Genomic DNA, 19,013 nt, shown 5'->3' on the forward strand with positions numbered 1-19,013 from the left:
AACAGAAATAGTGTTAATGGTGGTAGAAGAAGTAGAGAAGTCCAAGGAATGAAGCTCCTCGTAACTGAGCTTCGGAATGATCGGCTGACTTTTCACGACTCTTTCGTCCAATATATATATACATATATGTGTGTGTGTGTGTGTGTGTGTGTGTGTGTGTCTGCTTTTAGTGCGCAACGCAACAATAGCCGAAGGTTTTAAAGACACTTTCACCGGGCAATACAACACGGTTGCTTTTCGTAACTACGAGGGTCACTGTGAAAACTTATGGCGAAACGCGACTCACAAGCGTTTATTTGCTTGAAAAAGGTAAAGAAAGGGAGTTCAGAATTATAGTAGGAGAAAGATGGCGGTGAGAATTAAGTTTTCAACAATGCAAGCGACATTGTTTTATAAACAATTGATTTATTAATGTATAACATTTATTAGTTTTATATATTATATTTTGTTTCCTCCCTCGATTTTTTCTCAAATATATCTTGAAAGAAATAATAAAAAAAAAACATTATTTCTCCAAATAAACTTTTTTATTAAATATTCTTTACTTGAAATTTAATTTTATAAGAAATATATTTACTTGAATTTTTAACATTACTCATTAATAAAAGCTCAAGATTTTTCAAAAAGTTTGAAGAATCTGATTTATGACTGCAGTAGATTATTATTCAGCTTTAGATCGAATATTAATATTGATTAATACACGCAGTACAAAAGCGATCAGTGCGCAATAGCGAAACGCATTGCATTCTCACGGTATGTCCTATTGCTTCTAAATAAACTGCTGCTGATTCCACAAATAGTGCTGACTCTTAGCTACTGCTGCACAGTTATAAATCACTATCGTAATGTTACACGTTGCTTTATTGTTTTTGCGATTTCTGAAAATTACGATATCAGAATTAATCAAAGTTTCAAGACTCTACTGGATATTTTATTGAAAGAAATAATATATTTGATATTATTTAAAGAAAGTCTTGTATATTTACTGAGCCTTATTTCGAGCCTTGTGCCTGCTATATAATTAATTTTATTCAACGAACCTTGCACTGAGTTATCTATTGTATATCAGATTAATAAAACTTGGCAAGATAAAATTGATTGTATCGACAAAATAATTTAGTAAAATAATTTAACAATGCTTTGTTACATTGTTGAATGAAAGATACTTTAAGAATCTTTGTTTATTAAAAGATTCATTTCGAGGATTATATTATATCTGTGCGTTGTTCATCACTACTATCTTTTCTTTTACTGTCTATGCGCGTCGCTATGCGACTGATGACACCTAGTTATTGCACTAACGAGATATTTCTTTTAATCAAATTAATAGCTATATGATTAGAGAATCACTGACCTCAAAATTCTATAATTTCACATAAATCTTTAAAAATTTATTTCTATATGAAATCTCTTTCTCCATTTCTTTATTAGTTTGTTTTGAATATGATAGTGATATAAATATTATTTCTAAAATTATCTAGAAGCATATAAAAAATTGACACAAAAACATTTATAGAAATCGAAAATGAGATTTAATTAAAATAGTAATTTTGCTATTGTCATCATTGTTTTACCATTACTCGTTACAATTATTTCTATTGATACTGTATCAAATTACAGCTATAAATACTCGAGAGATCCAAGTATCCAATAATCTCGCGCCGACACTTCGTATCGTTGTATATCTCGACAGGAAATAAATCCAGCGATGGGCGGGCGCGATCGATCATTCGTGCTAATTAATTCATCCGTCAATTAGTACAGCGAACGTGAGTGCGTGCGTGCATGTGGGTGCATGCGTCTTCGCGTCAGCACTGGTGCGCAAAAAAAGGGTGCCCACGGGAAGGTAATGAAGGGATGAAGAGCCACCGTTTCTCCGGGAATTTAATTAAACCGAGTGGGAGGCTAAGACGAGGATAAGACGATACAGTACGTCGCGTCGCACGCTTGCAAGAAATTCGCGTCGAAGCTCGTTTCTTTCAACCTGCTTCGATAATGATTTTCTCGCCTCTGCTCGCACGTGCGTGCACACGTATGTGTTTTATACACGTAAATTTATTTGCTCGTAAGATAATACTTGCCTCAGATAAAGTGTCGTAGTTTCTATTTAGTAATACAATTACGACACATATTTAATTATAATAATTACAATTGCGTATATATGTAAAATATGTGTGCTGTTCACGTCGGATCTGGTTGCACAGCGCCATTGCATTTTCTATTCGCAACGGGGTTGTAAATATATGAGAGAGACACTCTCCGGCGCTGTTAACATAAATTTGCATCAGGACCTGGCGCGGTTTTTGCGAAGCCTGCTATGTTACTAGCAAAAAGAAGGCATGCCGGTTTCATAGACGAAGTTAAATTGGCAGACTCTGTCTCTCTCTCTTTCTCTCCCTCCCTTCTCCTTTAAGATACCAAACTCAGGGAAGCTGAATACCTGCCATCTATGATCGATAGATTCATACATTTTAGTGTTCTTAAATCTCGAATAAAGATATAGCGTGCAGTATAGTATTCCAAGTATAATGAACAAGTTGTTTTAAAGATTTTATTCGAGGTTTCATCCTTATATATTTTTTAATTTCTTTTATTTTTTATTCATTTATCATTTCTTATCTTTCGTAGTTTACATTTACAATGTAGAAATAAAAGTGATAGAATCTTGGTTGATTCTTAAACCTTGATTTTTCAGGATATGCTTGTCATTTCTCGCTGACAGGTGCTGTGAAACACGTACATTTATGCATACGGACAAGTGACGATAATTCAGTCCGATTGCATATGATTATCAAAGCATGTAATTGTTAATTCTTATGCCATTATTAACCACCTGTAATTAATGTGGTGCCAAAGTTTCTTTGCATTCTCGTTTCTCACGCGATTCCACGACTGATTAAAACATCCTCGTACTCGAGACGTGGTCGAGAATGATAAGTTTAGTGGGAAGAATCTGTAGAAATGGAAAAGAACGTTTTCTTTTTATTGAAACAATACACAAAATTATATAATAAGACAATGCAATTAAGATATATTTTGTAAGAGTCTCTAGATCATTTGTGAATAATAGCATGGCTTATGACGCCATGCTGCATTATTGTTAAGAAATATGAGATGCAAAACTTGTATCTATATATCTCAGTAAATTTTTAAGTACCATTAAAACTGTAGTGCTCTACTTTCTGAAAAATTAGAAACTTTTGAAGAAGTGATCTTTTCCAAAATAGAAATAATGTACACTATTATACAACGTTTATCTGGTAGTACCAATCGATACACCTTGCGGACCTTTTCACGCCGCATGTTTTATTTATCGAATGCATCGGAGCGGCGCGGCGCGACGCGACGAAGACCGAAAGGAAGGTGGTACGTACGTACGCAGTGATTTATGGGGGCAACACCTGACGGCATTTTGTTCGCTTTTGCATCAGCAGCGTTGTTACGTTGGCAGGCAGTTCCGCCCTTTTTTGCCTCCTTCCTCCTCCTCTCCCCATTAGTAATGCCTCGGTCATTACGAACCCCCAGTCGATTCCCCGCGGCTAATAAATCCCGATAAAATTTCCACCCCCCCCCATTCCCTCCCCCACTCTTCATCTCCCTGTGGAGTAGATGGATAACTGAGTAATTAGGTCACAATTGTTCTTAATATTTTCTACCATGAGTATATTTTGTAATAAAATCATATCGATATCTCGTGACGAAGTAATTTTAGATTTTTAAAATGAAAAAGGAGGATTGATATAAAATTGAAATTTAATTTATTTGCAAATTTTCTTTTAATAAATTTAAATAGTTACTTTTTCATTATATTTTGTTATAAATTATCCAATTTATTACGAATTTTTTATCAACTGTCAAAATCAAAAATTATAGAAATACAAAATTATTTATTATTATCACTACAAGTCCAGTAACTTTTTGAAACGAACTCTAATACTAATTTCCTATAATTCTACATGAATTTATCCTTTAATCCTTGATTATTCTCCAATGTATATCGTTAATCGGATTTTCTGATATGTATTATTGTTCGTTTATGTAATAACATAAATCAGCAAATTACTTAGTTCTTTGGCAATTTTATAAAAATCGAAATAATTACAGTTAGATATAAAGAATTAATTTTAATATTTGTATCAATTAATTTTTTTTGCAACGGAAGATGATCGTAAACCATTGGAAACGATGAGTTCCTGCTTATAATTAAAGTAGAGCATAAAATCCTTCTCTCAGAAAAATATAAAGACTGAACTTTACTGATTGACAGCGCGCCAATCCGTTTAAAAATTAAAATTATAAAGAGGATGAAAGAAGTACGAGTGAAAAGTAAAAACATCTTATATTAGTAGTAAGTTAATTTAATTAAGTACATTAATGTGTATGTAAATACTTACTATTAAAAAAATTATGAATATGAAAGGATTAAGTATTATTAGCTATTACTTTATTATTTATATTAATTATAATGTTATTAATCATGTTAAATTATAATACATGTTAATTATAATTTTGTGCAAATATTGTTCAGAGCGAAAGCATCATTTCCCGTTTCATCCATTTTCAGTAGCATAATCAAGGGATGTAAGATATGAATTGAAATAGATCGTAAATTATACTCGATTATATGATACTAGTTATAGTATTAAACCGTTATTATCGAGTCATAGCGTATTGTAAACCGATATGTGCGATGGTTTACATGCGCCGGCTATGTATTTAGCAATTAATCGCCAATTCCCGCCATGTTCGTGTTCTTACATAGATATACTAAACGATAATATGGGATAGTAGCTCTTGCTACGTTTATGGGATGGTATTTATGAATCTTAAAGCATTCTAGTTAATAATAGATTTTTCTCAAACAAGATTTTACAAGATTTTTTTTACGATTTGGGTTGAAATTTGTAAAACGTGATTATAATAATGGAGTTCTTCCGGAAGAGAGAGAGTAACAAACAATTTGAATTTATCAAACGATAATTTTTAATTAAATCCACTATTAGCGTAAAGACGTACGGAGTTATATATAGCGATGCATTCACATAATTAGTAGTGATTCGATCATAATGAACCCTATTATAGGGTCCGTCGGTTAATTAGGTTGTGCGTTGATTTATTGCGATCACGAGGTATCTACCAGTTCTGGATGCAAGGCTAAGAGCATACCTCGTTGCATCTGCATCTGCATCTGCATTCAGTGCTGGCTGAATCGCGCATATGTTGTGCATTCAGAATACTTTTTGATAGTTTTAAAAGAGTTTATTCAGTATTCACTTCTAAATTACTCTACGATCCATAGGTTCTTGTGATTGTCGACTCTCGACCAACTATCAAGTTGAGATAGATATTAGCGTCTAGTCTAATTTTTTTTTCCACATGTACTACAGTCATATGCAATATAAATGCATCTTATTGTTAGATACTAACATTTCTTCTCACGAACATTGATATTTTTGCTTTTAACAATATATGCTTCTGTCAACTCAGAAAATTAGAAATGTCTTCTAATTTTCAAGTGTCGTGAAATGATGTAATTGATATTGATCAATTGAAAGTTTGAAGAAGTTTGAGTCTGAGCGCTGTTCTCTAGATAGCAAATAATTTCTTCTTGTTAAAATTATTTCTTTGAAAAAGTTATTTAACTCGTTTCTTTTTATCTTTTCGTAAAAATTTAATTTTCTGTCAGTGCAGTCTGAAATAACGTTAGTACGTTTAATTACAATAATAATAGACGACTAGTACTTTTGGAGAACACTGTACATCATCCTTCATCCTTCGGTAGATCGTCGCGATGCTCATGGGTTGCATCCTTTATCGGAACGCAAGTACAAGGAACGGCAGCGAGCGTGCAGCTCGTATCCTTGTATGTATATAATGCCCGAGACGCTCCGCAATGCGATTTGTAGGGGAGAAATGGAGCAAGTTGCATGAGGAAAGTTGCGCCCCGAGAGAAAGAGAGGCGACGGCGAGAGTTATCCTGCGCGTGTAAACAAACGAAATAGACGGAATAATCTGCGAAAGCACGGCGCGAGTGGCTCCGTTTCCCAACTTCCTAAGATAATGCAGTGGTTGTTGATCTCGGCGAGAGAACGTGGCAGTCTTAATAACCTCATACAAAGTACCTCGGCAAGCTTAATATAAGAAAGCGTGAAAATCGAACAATTACAAATATACATATACATTATATAAAATTCTATAAACCAAAGTTTTAAGATAAATTAAGTAAAAATAAAAATTCTATCAACATTTTAACGTGTCACGGTTATAAGACAATTCTTTCTTTACTTGTTTTATAGATCATAAAAAAGCAATATGTAAGCAGCATTCAATCAAAGAGGATGTGGAGAGGATATTGAAAAATCAACTCTTATTTAATTTCAAACATATACTCGTATATATAAAAAAGCTCATCACTTCTATACGAAAATCTTCTTAAACACTTACCTGAATAGAGTTTCGATCTCTCGAGCAGCCATGCTTGCAGAGCTAAACGTTCTCGATGCCTGCAGAAGAACTCTGGCCGGATGCCGTGCCTCTTCAAGAACTCATCGCACCTGCGGAGCGCCGCCAGCGCCTTGGCAGCCTCGATTTCGTCCAGGTCTGCAATCAGGGCGTTGGAGGATCTCGCCTCGTAGGTTTCGTCAGGTAGCAGCATACCCACTTCCGCGGGGAAACCTCTTCCAGGTCGGTTGGAAGGACTTTGAATTCTGATCAAGTTTTCCTTGCTGCACTTTCCACCGTAAGTCCCGCTGCTCTGACTTTCGACTCGTCCCAGGCACATATTAGCTCCCTAAGAAGCCTTAATGTTCCCTCGGGATTTTCTTGTCCTCGTGATTATCACGAGGATTCATTTTTCGTTATACTTCAATCATGGTTGATTTAATAGACTCTCTAGAAATTTTCAAAGATGTTTCGAGTTTCAATATTCGATGACAAAACATAGTCTATCCTCGATTCCTCAAATATATATTATTTATTGCTATTTGATTTAGTACAAAATCGTATTTAATGTGATTTGGAAATTTTCTTTTTAATAAATTTCTACATAATTATTATACAGTATATATTATACAGTATATTAATTTATAGTAAATATCAATCTTTTTGAAAAAGACATTTATTTAATTTTTATGTAAGAGTAAAATAATTGCTCTGTAAAATAAAATAAAAATATTGATTGGAAGCTGAAGCAAAAATTTATTTATATTTTTTTTTATTATTGTGACAATTTTATATATTCTTTTGTATTTTTTTCTTTACAATATTTTTGCTTTCTTTTTACACGTCAACTTTATTTTTATTTAATTTCTATTTAGATGACCGTCATTTATCTCTTCGTAATGCTCAATTATAGAGGATTTAGAAGATTAATCGTTTTTTTTAACAGCTTCATTCTTTTAACTTTCTTGGTAAAATTAATAATTTTTTATATAAGTATTTTTTCATTTTTCTTTTATTGTTTGAATCTTTTTGTTACATAAAAAAAATTATTTAATGATTTATGTTTGACTGTTTAAGGTATTTTTATACGTTTATCTATATATCAATCAATATTGTAATTATCGATCATGCTTAAAGATTGATCAGTTGATTATCTCCTCATGCAGTTTGGCGACTTTCTTCGACATGTTCGCGTTTGGTCACGCGAGACATCCTCTGCAAACGATCTTACTGCTTTTCAAGATCGATCTTGAATAGTGATAGCTTCGATATTCTCGTCAAGGAGGTACCGATACTCGGAGCAAGTTGTTGTTTTCCCGGCTCAAGTGCCTTGTAGTGTTAGATATCCGTTCGCTTGAACGAGATATCGAACAGGGAAGTTCTCAGAGTTCTGTTATTCAATCGTTATCCAATAGATTCTATCAACGGCATTATTATCTATACCGCCAGTGACGATAGGAAGTCACACATTGTTGGTATGATGACACTCTATTACTAAATACAAAGAATTGAAAAACTTGAAATAAAGATTTTAAAGGTTTTGTTTTTATCATGAAGATGCAAATGAAAAACTCAAGTACTTTTTTATTACAATGAAAATTGTGAGAATTTATTTGAACCATAACGTTTTTTATTGAATTTTCAAACGTGTTATGGATAGTAGATTTTATTATTATTAATGATAATATTAATAATATATTAATAATACTAATAATAATGGTGACAATAATAATAATTACCGTAGTAAAAAAATACAGAATTTTAGCAATAATAATATTTATTATTTAAAAATTAAAACAAATACGAAAGAACATTAAAACACACATTTATTATTTAGTTTAAAGCTCTTAATAAATTACAATATTATGAATAATTTATGTAGAAAGTATAATTATTTATCATATTTAATTTATATTTTTATATTCATTATATTTGTTTCTAAAGACGTAATTTTGTTATTTTTAATATCTTTAAGTTTGCTGCAAGTAGCTCAAAAATTAATTATATAATAAAAGTTACGGAAAGTTAAACGTTTACGAGGAGTATTGTATTTACGAATCAACTAAAATGCTGTCTTCTATGGAGACACCCTTTTACAGTAGGGATTACGGGAGACGATGGCACCATTTAATAGCACGACCATTTCCATTTTAGAGTGCTAGCTAACAATGACACAATAACGATACCGCAAACCACCACGGTCATCATGATTATCATGCATTTTCGTGGCGCCATTGATGGTCCATTGAGCTATCAATTTCTATATTCTGTTGATAATGTTCTACTTGTCCTAATAATTTTCTCTTCAAAATTTTATTTATTCCAGTTTTCCACATTATGTTTCTTAGTTGTAATAATTATTATAATTTAAATTGCAATAACTATGAATTAAATTATTAATATTAACATATTAAAAATTAAGAAACAATAATGTTTGATGTTACGGTTTCTTTTTTTATTTTATAACAGAGGCTGTATAAAAATTATATTTTATTTATTTTTTTAATAGGATATTTTTGTTATGTAACTAGTGTACATAATAAATTTTATAACACAGACCATATAAAATGATGTTTTTTCTATTTTTTGTAGCGTTTTTTATTATGTAATCATGAAATAAATTTTGTAGCAGAGGCAATTTGTAAAATTTTTTTATAATTTTTAACAAACAAGTGAGATACGCGGGTACAATTGCTAAAATGTAAAGTGAATGGTTAATTAATTAACAATAACATGTGGTCGATTTGATGAAAGAATTCCTACAACTCTGTGCCAGTAGTGGTGCTTGGCTAACATGCAAATTCGTCAAGCCGTAATTAATCGCGCTTAATCGCCAATAAACCTTATTGTCACTGACAGATCTGGTTAGGTTAGGTTAGGTACATTTGTTCACAAATATTTACATGCGAGCGATACATTGAAATATTTGTACTTTGTTTATATTATTTATTATTATATTAAAGGTGAAATTTTTTATTTAAGTGCGATGCACAATTTTTTATGTAAAATAGTGTCAGAGTTTTAATACAGAGAGAGAGAGAGGCTCTTTATATTCTGTACTTTCCTCTGTTCTGAAATTGTGCGTGTAAGATTCTCTTTTAATCTCCCACTACATTTTCCGTGATTATATTCAGGAGAAGCCAGCAAAAGACAGACTGTGGGACAACTTTATACATTAATAAGTACGTATTACTAGAAGAGTTAATCTATTATAAAAGAATATCTTGATATCTCATCAATTTCAGAAGTTTTCACTGTAATTTGAAAAAAAAAAAAAAACAATGATTGATAAGAGAAGTCTTAATTGAAAATATGTATGCAAGGCTTTCGTTACAAATTATGTAAGTACACTTGTAAAGATGAGAAGAAAAGACAGGGCAAAAGAGAATTCTACAACGTACATTTAAGATCGTTCACTTAATTCGGCTTTTGAGTCGACGCGCGCGTTTAAGAGGGACGCGTACATACGTTGAACGTACGAGTGCGAGTGAGCCTGTGATTAGGGGCCCAGTTGGACCCCCGAGGCCTCACAACCGCCCACTACACGTGCGGAGGAAAGGGGAACAGACCTCAAACTCCCTCGCTCGCGTCTGCAAGAACGCGTGGGAACGTATCGGCTCGTCTATCATTCCGTTCTTTCTCCCAAACGCTATATTGCTCGAAAGGTGATAAAGGGAGGAAAGAGTTACGTATACCTCTCGCGCACGTCCACTGCAAGGACTACATCTTTTTTAATTTTAATCGTATCGATCATAAAAGTAATAATAGTAATTACTTCTACTGTTATTATTATATTTGTTATTATGACTGCTTCGCTACATTTAAAACAATGTTGGAAGAGTATTTTAAAATATCTTTTGCGAATGATATTTTTATTATTAGCAAGTTTCAAATATTTTATTCTCTCAATTGTTAGGTGCTTAATATATTGAAAATAAAAAGTTGAAGAAACAAAGTAGCTTTTAAAAAATATTCCCACGCTTGAAAATATATTGGGCTGTTTTCACGAATCTCGGAGGTACCACCATCCAACGTCTTCGCGTGACCTATGATCCCTCATACAGAACGATCAGTATTTCGGTGAACCGGTGGGGTGATGCTAAGTAATAGCAACGTAACATCGGCACGTCATTATCATTGTGTACATGTGTATGCGTTTGCGATTGTGTGCTGTGCGTGTGTTCGCAACGCACGCCCGACACTTTCGAGCACGCCTCACGCGCGTATGCTCTTTTTGCTCCATCATAATACACGCGTAGTGCTCGTATTGCACCCCGTTAGCTCTGCGGTTAGCTCTCACGTTGTGGGTGTTCATAATGCACCGGCCGCGGCACCGCAGGCCGTTTGCCGTTATCGCGAGAGATTTTGATGATAGGCCATCGTGACATCTGGAGTGCTCTTGGCAAATTCGGAGATTACTTGGATTTCGTGACTCTTCGGATCAACATGCTCATGCATATTATACAGGATGTCTGAAACGTCTCTTTTACCATTAATTCTGATTTATATTATTAAATATCGCGGTAACTCTTTGTAAGAATTTTTTGCATAAATTCGGTTATCGAAAACACGGTGATGAGAAAAATGGTTACGATTACAAAATTAAGGAAAAGAGGAAAAAGTTTATTTAAAATTTTGATTTCATTGTTGTTTTTCGTTAGTTCTTCTAACAAGCTGTTAAATGAATGTGATGTTTGTTGCCAGACTTTTTTTTATGCCAAATCAATTATTGATAGAGTGTAGAATTCTCGAATTAAAATGTTAAGTTATTAATTAAACTGTTGGCCAAATCAGGAATTTGGAATAACTTTTGAGACTTTCACGATGAAGAGAAGGACCAACGACACCCGGTAGATTCCTTCCGTAGCCGCGGTATCCAACATTCTGCCGGAACTGAGATTCAGCAGAGGGAGAAAAGCTTAATTAAAATTCCAGCTACGTCGAGTCTACCCACGGAAAGTGCAAGAGATGTGTCTTATCCTACCCCGTCTCGTCTTGTCCATGTGACATCTCGAGAAATCGCGGAAATAAATAAGCCAAATCATACCCGGAATATCTCAAAGTTCGGGCTGTTTCCGACACTCGTCACCTTTTACTATCAGTCATCTCCTTTTTCTTCAATGTTACGTCCTTTCCACTTGCGTAGCATTTGCATTAACTACAAACGATTTAATGCCTGCATAAATCTCCCTTCATTTCAGAGATAAACTTGGCAGTCATACTTGGAATCTGAATGAGTTGAAAACTGTTATTGTGTAACAATATAAAGATATACGTTACATTTTTATTCCTTAAAAATTTCACTTATCCGTCACCGCATTTTGCATTTTAATTAATGAGAATTCTTACTGTCATCTTATCGCAGCATTGATTATGGTACATGTGCTATATTGTTCTTCTTAACATTTCAAAGATATTGATTTTTCTTCTTAGACTCCGTCCTAAGAATATAAATGTATATGTAGTAATTTATAAAAACATTTCTTTTTTTATAAGAATCTTATATTCATTTATTACATCTTATTATAAAATAATAAATGTCGTGTGAGGCTTGAAGGATTGAATTTGCGTTTAAAAAGTATCAATCTGTAAAATGACACGCAAGATAGAGAATCTTGCTTTCTTTTAAACTGACAATTGGCTCTGCTGCAACAGGTGCTACTGCGATCGCCAGCACCTTTAAAACCCTAAATCCTTGCCCAGGTCTGTCGAAACATGGTACGCAGAATCCGCTTATATCGTTTCTTTACCAATAGCTCACATTAGCTTATTTAAGCGCACTGTGTTTGAGCGAATAAGTCTTTTTAAAGCTATTAAAAATACTTATACCCCTCGTCGAATAATAATCCAGAAAACTATAAATTATAAATAGTACAAAAATATATAAATATATATAGTAAAATAATTGAAACTATTATAGTGAATTTTCTATTAAAAAAGTGAAAATATGGGTTTGATATATTACTTTCAGTTTAGTTATCAATTTTTTATTTATTTCTAATTAGAAACTTATTGGTACAAAGATGTCTTTATTATGGAAGAAAATTGACTTAAGATTTTTTAAAAAAGAATCATTAAATATCTCATTAAAAGTTAATAAGAATAATCTAACGATACTAAAGAATTTTAAAAGTAACATCACTTAAAGCCGTTGCTAGAATAAAAAGTTCCCTAATTGATATATTATTGAAGATCTCTTAAATCTTGGTTATTTCCAAGGCCAAGAAGGCTGATGCTTTCAGTCTCTCTTTTTACATTTCTTTCTTCTCTCTTCTCTCTCTTTCTCTCTCGATAAGGGAACTTCAGGTTTGAAGAAGGGCAGAAGAAAGGAAGGGCAGAGGGGTTAGAGAGGGATGGACCTCACCAGTCTGACTCTCTAATTATATAGTACATCGTGTACCAAGCGAACGAGGTCGGAAGGTCACGGTTGCGAGAGGCACAAAACACGCCATCGAGATATATCGAAAAATTCAGTCGAAGTGCACAAGGCGCGCGGCGCGGTGCGGCGGGTAGCCACGAAATTTACCGCGAGCAGCCGATAATAATTATTCTCTTGCCGCCGATCGATTCTTTCTCTCGATACATTTAGGCTGTTAGCTTGTAAATGTTTCCTTTGCTGCCTATGCAATAGTGTTGCAGCAGCGGATAAATGAGAATGCGAGATGAGGATTAAAAAGTGATGATTTGATGAGATGCTTTCTAACAGTTGATTTATGAAAATTAATAAAATAAAATTTATATTATAAATAAAGATGTTTTTATATAATTTAATAACTGAGTAAAATAATTTGTTGATATTTCAAATAAAAAAATGAACATACACGTGGATATACCGATCTATGTGATAAACATTTTAACAATTAAGATTTATAATCTAGTATCTTTTTTGCTTGTCTTTTATCGGATACAGAAGAACCGACGAAATGAGGCCCGCGCGGCTTTAAGCGCGGCACGATAACGATATGTATAGTTTAACGCAGGCAATGGGTACCGACTTGCGAGGTTCATATATGCGCATCTCGGCACAAGGATAGTCGAGCGAACGAAGGGCCGGCCGGAGAGAGAAACTCGGTGCCTATTTACCAGCCCCATATTTACACGCGTGCGAGCATCCCGCGCGTACATCCCGGGTTTTCTTTACCGGCTAATCTACCATCTTAGATCGCATTCCCTTGTACGAACCTAGCCAACTTCGCAATTATAGGCGAAGTTTCGTTTGAACTCCAATTGAACTCCGATTAAACTGTGTACTCTACCATGCATTTTCTGGTTTTTTAAACAAGATGGAAAGGAAGAAACGTACGTCTATTTACAAATGAATTGACATTTCCAACTTTAAAGATAAACTAACGAAATTTGATATATTTTTCTAATCATTTGTGGTTTTAATAAAATAAATAAATTTAATTAGTATAATTTGGATAGATTACGTTTAAAATGCATAAGTTTAATAACTTATTAATTTATGCTAAACTTGCTTTAAGTATATTTAATTAAATTTCCAAAACTTTGGAAATATAATTGTTGATTAGAAGATGCTCGCATTTTTAAATATTTGCCAGTGTAAAGTGTAAATCTTTTGTTAAAATATTTCAAAGTTTATCTTTCTTAAAGACTAATCTACCATTGGATCAGCACTCGAAACGGTAGCCGCGTGCCGCGTTTTACGATCCTTGAGATTGCAGAAAGGAAAGGTAAAAGAGGGTCCGTTGGCAAAGCCATAAAAATGGGGAAACGGAGATGCTGAGGAGGGCTGTTTGTGTAATTGATGGAAATAAGCGTGCTACTTCCTACACACGACGCACATAAATCGAAAGACTTTCGGTCCATTATGCTCCTGAATCCTGTCATTTCCTAACTTATCTATCTTTCGATCGTTGTATTCTTGTCATTGGGAGATTTTGATTTTTTATTACATATATTTGTCTTACTTTAAGACTGTTGACGTTCTTTATATTACACACGTTACTTGTATAATACATTTTTTTATAAAATATGTAAAAGTTCAATATGTGTAAGAAAATGATATTTTTTAGATTCTTTATTAAATAACATTTTATATTATAGAGATTATACATTAATGTACAGATGAATAAAAATAAATCGTAAGCTTTTATCATTGATAATAATTTTTTTGTAACGTTCGCTATACGAGAAAGAATTAACAATAACACAATTAAGAGTAACAATACCGTCAACTTTTACAGGAAGTACGAGCGCGTGCGTGTAACGTTTACTTATAGTTTTTACTAGGTAATCTCCCATCTTAGATTCTTAACAGCATTTGCATTTACGACACATGCAATGTAATGTCGACGATTACGAGACTCTGGAATTATCTCCATGCAATTGTAGTAATTATCGCTCTGCTCTTCACGAGGCCGAAGGGTGAATCGCCTGTGATTTGTCTGTTTTCGGCAGCCTGGCATTTGCATCTCGATTGCCATTCTTATCGGCCGCGGTAATCATGCTAGACGATTTGCGATCACCTCTTGCTTAAATTGTGGACATCACGAGTTTTGCCGCACTGCGGAACATTAGGGACCAATTGGATGATGAAAAATGAGAAAAATGAGATATCTCGAATATCAAAAAGATATTAATTTTAATAATGTCTAACGTCTAATTAAAAATTTTTATAATTAAAATGTTTTGTAATTAAAAAGTATATACCTTGAAACCTTTTAATTAATTAAAATGCACCTCTGATCGAGCCTAGATATCCAGACGTATAAATATTTTATAAAGCTGGTCTATACGTTTATCTACGTACATCACAAATGATAAATGATGATTTTTTGATGAAAGTGTAAACATATTTTTGAGAGTATTTGTAACGTAAAAGTAAAGTGAAGTTATGAAGATAATCTCGGAATTTATTATGAATTTTCCGACGACGAAGCTTTCCGCTTTTCTCTCGCGTGATTACTTCGGTCTATCCATTTTTTCCTAGCTAGTTTCAATGGAAGAATGACGAGAAAAAGTTGGCGCGTATGTACAATAGCGTCTTACCACCTCACCGGTAATAAAAGAGTCGCGTATACATGATATATTTTTCGTGGTGGTCTCGCTAAAAGCCATTAACGCTTGTAAAAAGTTCAAGTACGTTCTATTGTTAGTTTTCTAACACCGTTGTCGTTATTCGTAATTTCGTTACATTGCTCGAACAATCAGGGGGTATAAACACATTAAAGCATTATAAAAGCAAAATATTTGAATATCATATTAATTTAATGCATAGTTTTATAACGACTTTTAATATTCAATAATGACATTCTTTTCAATACGTAATTAAAAGATATAACATTTTTTATAAGTTAAGGTAAAAAACTGAGCAGATGAGTTACTTGCCTCATCAGATGTTTTATTTCATAATATATATATTCTTAGTAAGGGACGAAAGGAAAGAAGGGGAGAGGGAGAGAGAGGGAGAGAGAGAGAGAGAGAGAAAGTGAGAGAGAAAACGCGACCGGATTTTAAGAGGATTTAGTTGAGATGAAATTCAAGATTATTACTTAGAACGAGCATTTTGAAGGTTCAGGCTTTCAAAGGTTCCTCCACGCTACATGAAAAATTGTCAAATATATGCATTGACGTATTAAGCTTTAAAGAGATGCTTATAAAACAATTTGTATTGTTTTTTTTTTTTAATATTTTATTATTATAATTTTTTTTCCATCAAGTTGTCACAGAATTGCAATTTGTCCTTTTAGATGCAAACTCATGTTTGTCATATTACAAATGTGTCTATTCTTCGGTCTATGACTTGTTACATGAAATAGCATGAATTGCAGAATTTCCAAGCGGAATACTTCTTGCTTCCGTTATTGAAGCAAATTGGTTATATGGTGGAGATCTGAAGAAAACGTTTTATTTCATTGTTATATTTTACAGTAGGCTCCAATACAATTATAGTGCAATCATTTAGAATCAATATTTTTGATAAATTTTTGTAAACTGTATACATTGTTTACTGTTATATAATTTTTGGATAGTAATATAACACACACTGCAATTGGTGAATTACACATTCTTATCAAAGATCGCAGACTTTGAATAAGAACGCTACACTGTCTCTTCTCTCTAGCGGCTGTTTCAAGTCCTTATCTCCTTTAAAGTCCTGATCCTCCGCTTGCCCTGCGGGTGTTTAACGCCCGCAGGTATCTAGTTTCGTATTACTTTGAGATGCTCACTTCGAATTTCATCCACTACGAATTAAACGATTATATAATATACTGAAAAAGTTCAAGTAAAAATCAAATATCTGTTTTATAAAGAGATTATGTAAATGATATATATATATATATATATATATATATATATATATTATTAACTGATGCATTTTATGTACTGATTTTTACATATGTGAAAGTAAAATAATAATGTTGGCTTGATAACGTGTTTATATAAAAAATATATAAATTTTTAATAACTCTATACTTTTTCATATAATTGTACATTTATCTAAAATATTTACAGTTAACATAAATTCAAAACAAATGAAATGTTAAGCTTGTATTTAAGAAGCTAGATAAGAATTGGTAGCGCATGAGTTACACACGGAAACTCATTGGTGCGGTAGTACGACCCTGAAATGACGCACGGCGTTTGCAGACGAGCGCAATCTCGACGTTCAAAGTCAACAATGATATGAGGTTGATTGTGATATGCAAATGAAAGATCAGTGGAAAGGCATAGGAGGGGCGTGGAGGTATCTAATGAATATTTATTGGTCCCGTTTGGTGACAGTAAAGTATAGCTATATATTGATACTTCGCCGGACGTCGATTAAACGTATAATTTTCGAATTAAAGCCTCGACCGTATTAAATAGTTGCCTCATGCAAATACGAAACGATGCATATTTTAACTTCTCCCCCTTTGACCCATTTTTCGTGTTTTTGTCATAGTTCATTCCCGATTTATAAATAGTTATGTGACGTATAAGTGGAGAGATGTTTCTTCAAAAAAGCAGATCTTAAATTTCAACATGTTATATTTGAAAGGTATGAAAAATTAATTACGCCAAATGACACAGTCTAATAATTTCTACAAAAGTCTCTCTCTCTCTCTGTAAAATTTGTTTAAAAATACTTTACTAATTTATAGTTAACTTTACTCACTTGTATTAGTAGTAAAAAATTATTTATTCTTGAAAATCCTCTGTTCTTCTTCACTTAACACCAATTTCCTGAAGCCTTGGATGATCCCGTAGCCTTAATTCGTTCTCAGTACAGATTTATCAGAGATACAAGTAATCCTTTTGGGCAAATCGATCACTTACAAACTATTTATCACTCACTTCACTTCGTGAACATTATCAATTTTCGTTAAAAAAAGAAACGCGCGTTCGCTAGATCCAGGCCGATCTAATTCTACAGATTTCTTCATTACGAAGTAACCGCGTTTTCTTCGTGGTTAGACACAACTCTTGACTCTGCTCCTTTGGGAAGAAGATTCACTTGGGGGCTTCCTGCAGAATCGATTATCGTGAACGTGTTCGCCAACTGTCAGAGAATTTTTTCGTTTCTGATTTGCCAGTGGTTAATCCATCACGCTTCGTGCGAAGCGGTGCGAAGAAAACCGCGCGTGGCGAATCGAAGATGGCGCGCGGCCTCAAAGAACGCGCATTAATTCAACGCCAAAGATCATACGTTGACAAATGCATGTCGGCTAAATGAAAGAAAAACAGAGCGCATCTTATATGCCGCACGCGCGCATTCAGTTATAAATGCTTTTTAAACAAACTTTAATCATGTGTAAAAATTTCATATATCAAATTTAATAGAATCTTATATTTCTCTAACGCGTATAACATATTTTTATTTCATTGCTATTTCTTTTATACGGAAAAATATTTTTACTAATTTATATCATGACGAGTGTGGTTCTACCTAGTGGTTTGTTCGTTTGTTTGCACGTTCATTTAATTACACTGACTTTTGAAAGCAACCTGCACAAAAATGCACATGTACGAAATATTATATTGGAACGAGTGCGTGATGTTTCCACAAAAGAAAAATTATCAGAGAATGAAAAATAATGTTTATGCGATTTTATACATAGAATAGGATAAGAAAATTTAGCAAAGAAAGAGATTTTTAGATAATATAATATATACAATTATAAATTTTAATAAAACTTATTATTAATAATATGTCTTAAACATTTTTATTAAAACGAACAATTTATTCAATTTTTGTAATAAAAATTTAAAAAATCCTAAAATTTATACCGACTGTTAATGATATTATACATCTTTAGACAAAATTTAGTAAATAAAGATGTTCATTCGTATACTTTCTGTTGAAGATATGATTAGTGAGTCCAAAAATTGAAACTTAATTTACCGTTTAAAGGATAAAATAAAGCAATGTACGGTGACAGTATAATGCTGATGCATTGCTGACACCTGATCCTTCGATCAATCCTTCTTAAGGATCGCCCCGGGGGCGTATAAATTCTTGGATGTCTTTCCAGCTCGACGTTGATGAATAGCGCGTTTATCACGAAAATACAAAACGGGTGTCAAAACAGAAACACAGTCACGAAGCCTCGAGCGATGTCCTGACG

At 33.3% G+C, this 19,013-nt stretch overlaps 1 protein-coding gene and 1 long non-coding RNA gene across 3 annotated transcripts in view; one reads left to right on the plus strand and one right to left on the minus strand.

Moving 5' to 3' along the window:
• LOC120359389 overlaps positions 1 to 19,013 on the plus strand; it is a 197,216-nt gene that overhangs the window by 32,158 nt on the left and 146,045 nt on the right. The window lies entirely within an intron of this gene.
• Positions 1 to 19,013, minus strand: part of LOC105199595 (unconventional myosin-IXa) — a 43,372-nt gene that overhangs the window by 22,988 nt on the left and 1,371 nt on the right. Inside the window, exon 1 of one of the 2 annotated variants that reach the window (XM_039456696.1) lies at positions 6,445 to 6,781. In XM_039456696.1, coding sequence (XP_039312630.1) covers positions 6,445 to 6,781 — 337 coding nt within the window. Of the gene's footprint in view, positions 1 to 6,444; positions 6,892 to 19,013 lie in introns of those variants that run through there. The other variant, XM_039456695.1, reaches the window with a different exon arrangement.

The sequence above is a fragment of the Solenopsis invicta genome, chromosome 13 (assembly GCF_016802725.1).
Source record: "Solenopsis invicta isolate M01_SB chromosome 13, UNIL_Sinv_3.0, whole genome shotgun sequence".
Classification (NCBI taxonomy): domain Eukaryota; kingdom Metazoa; phylum Arthropoda; class Insecta; order Hymenoptera; family Formicidae; genus Solenopsis; species Solenopsis invicta.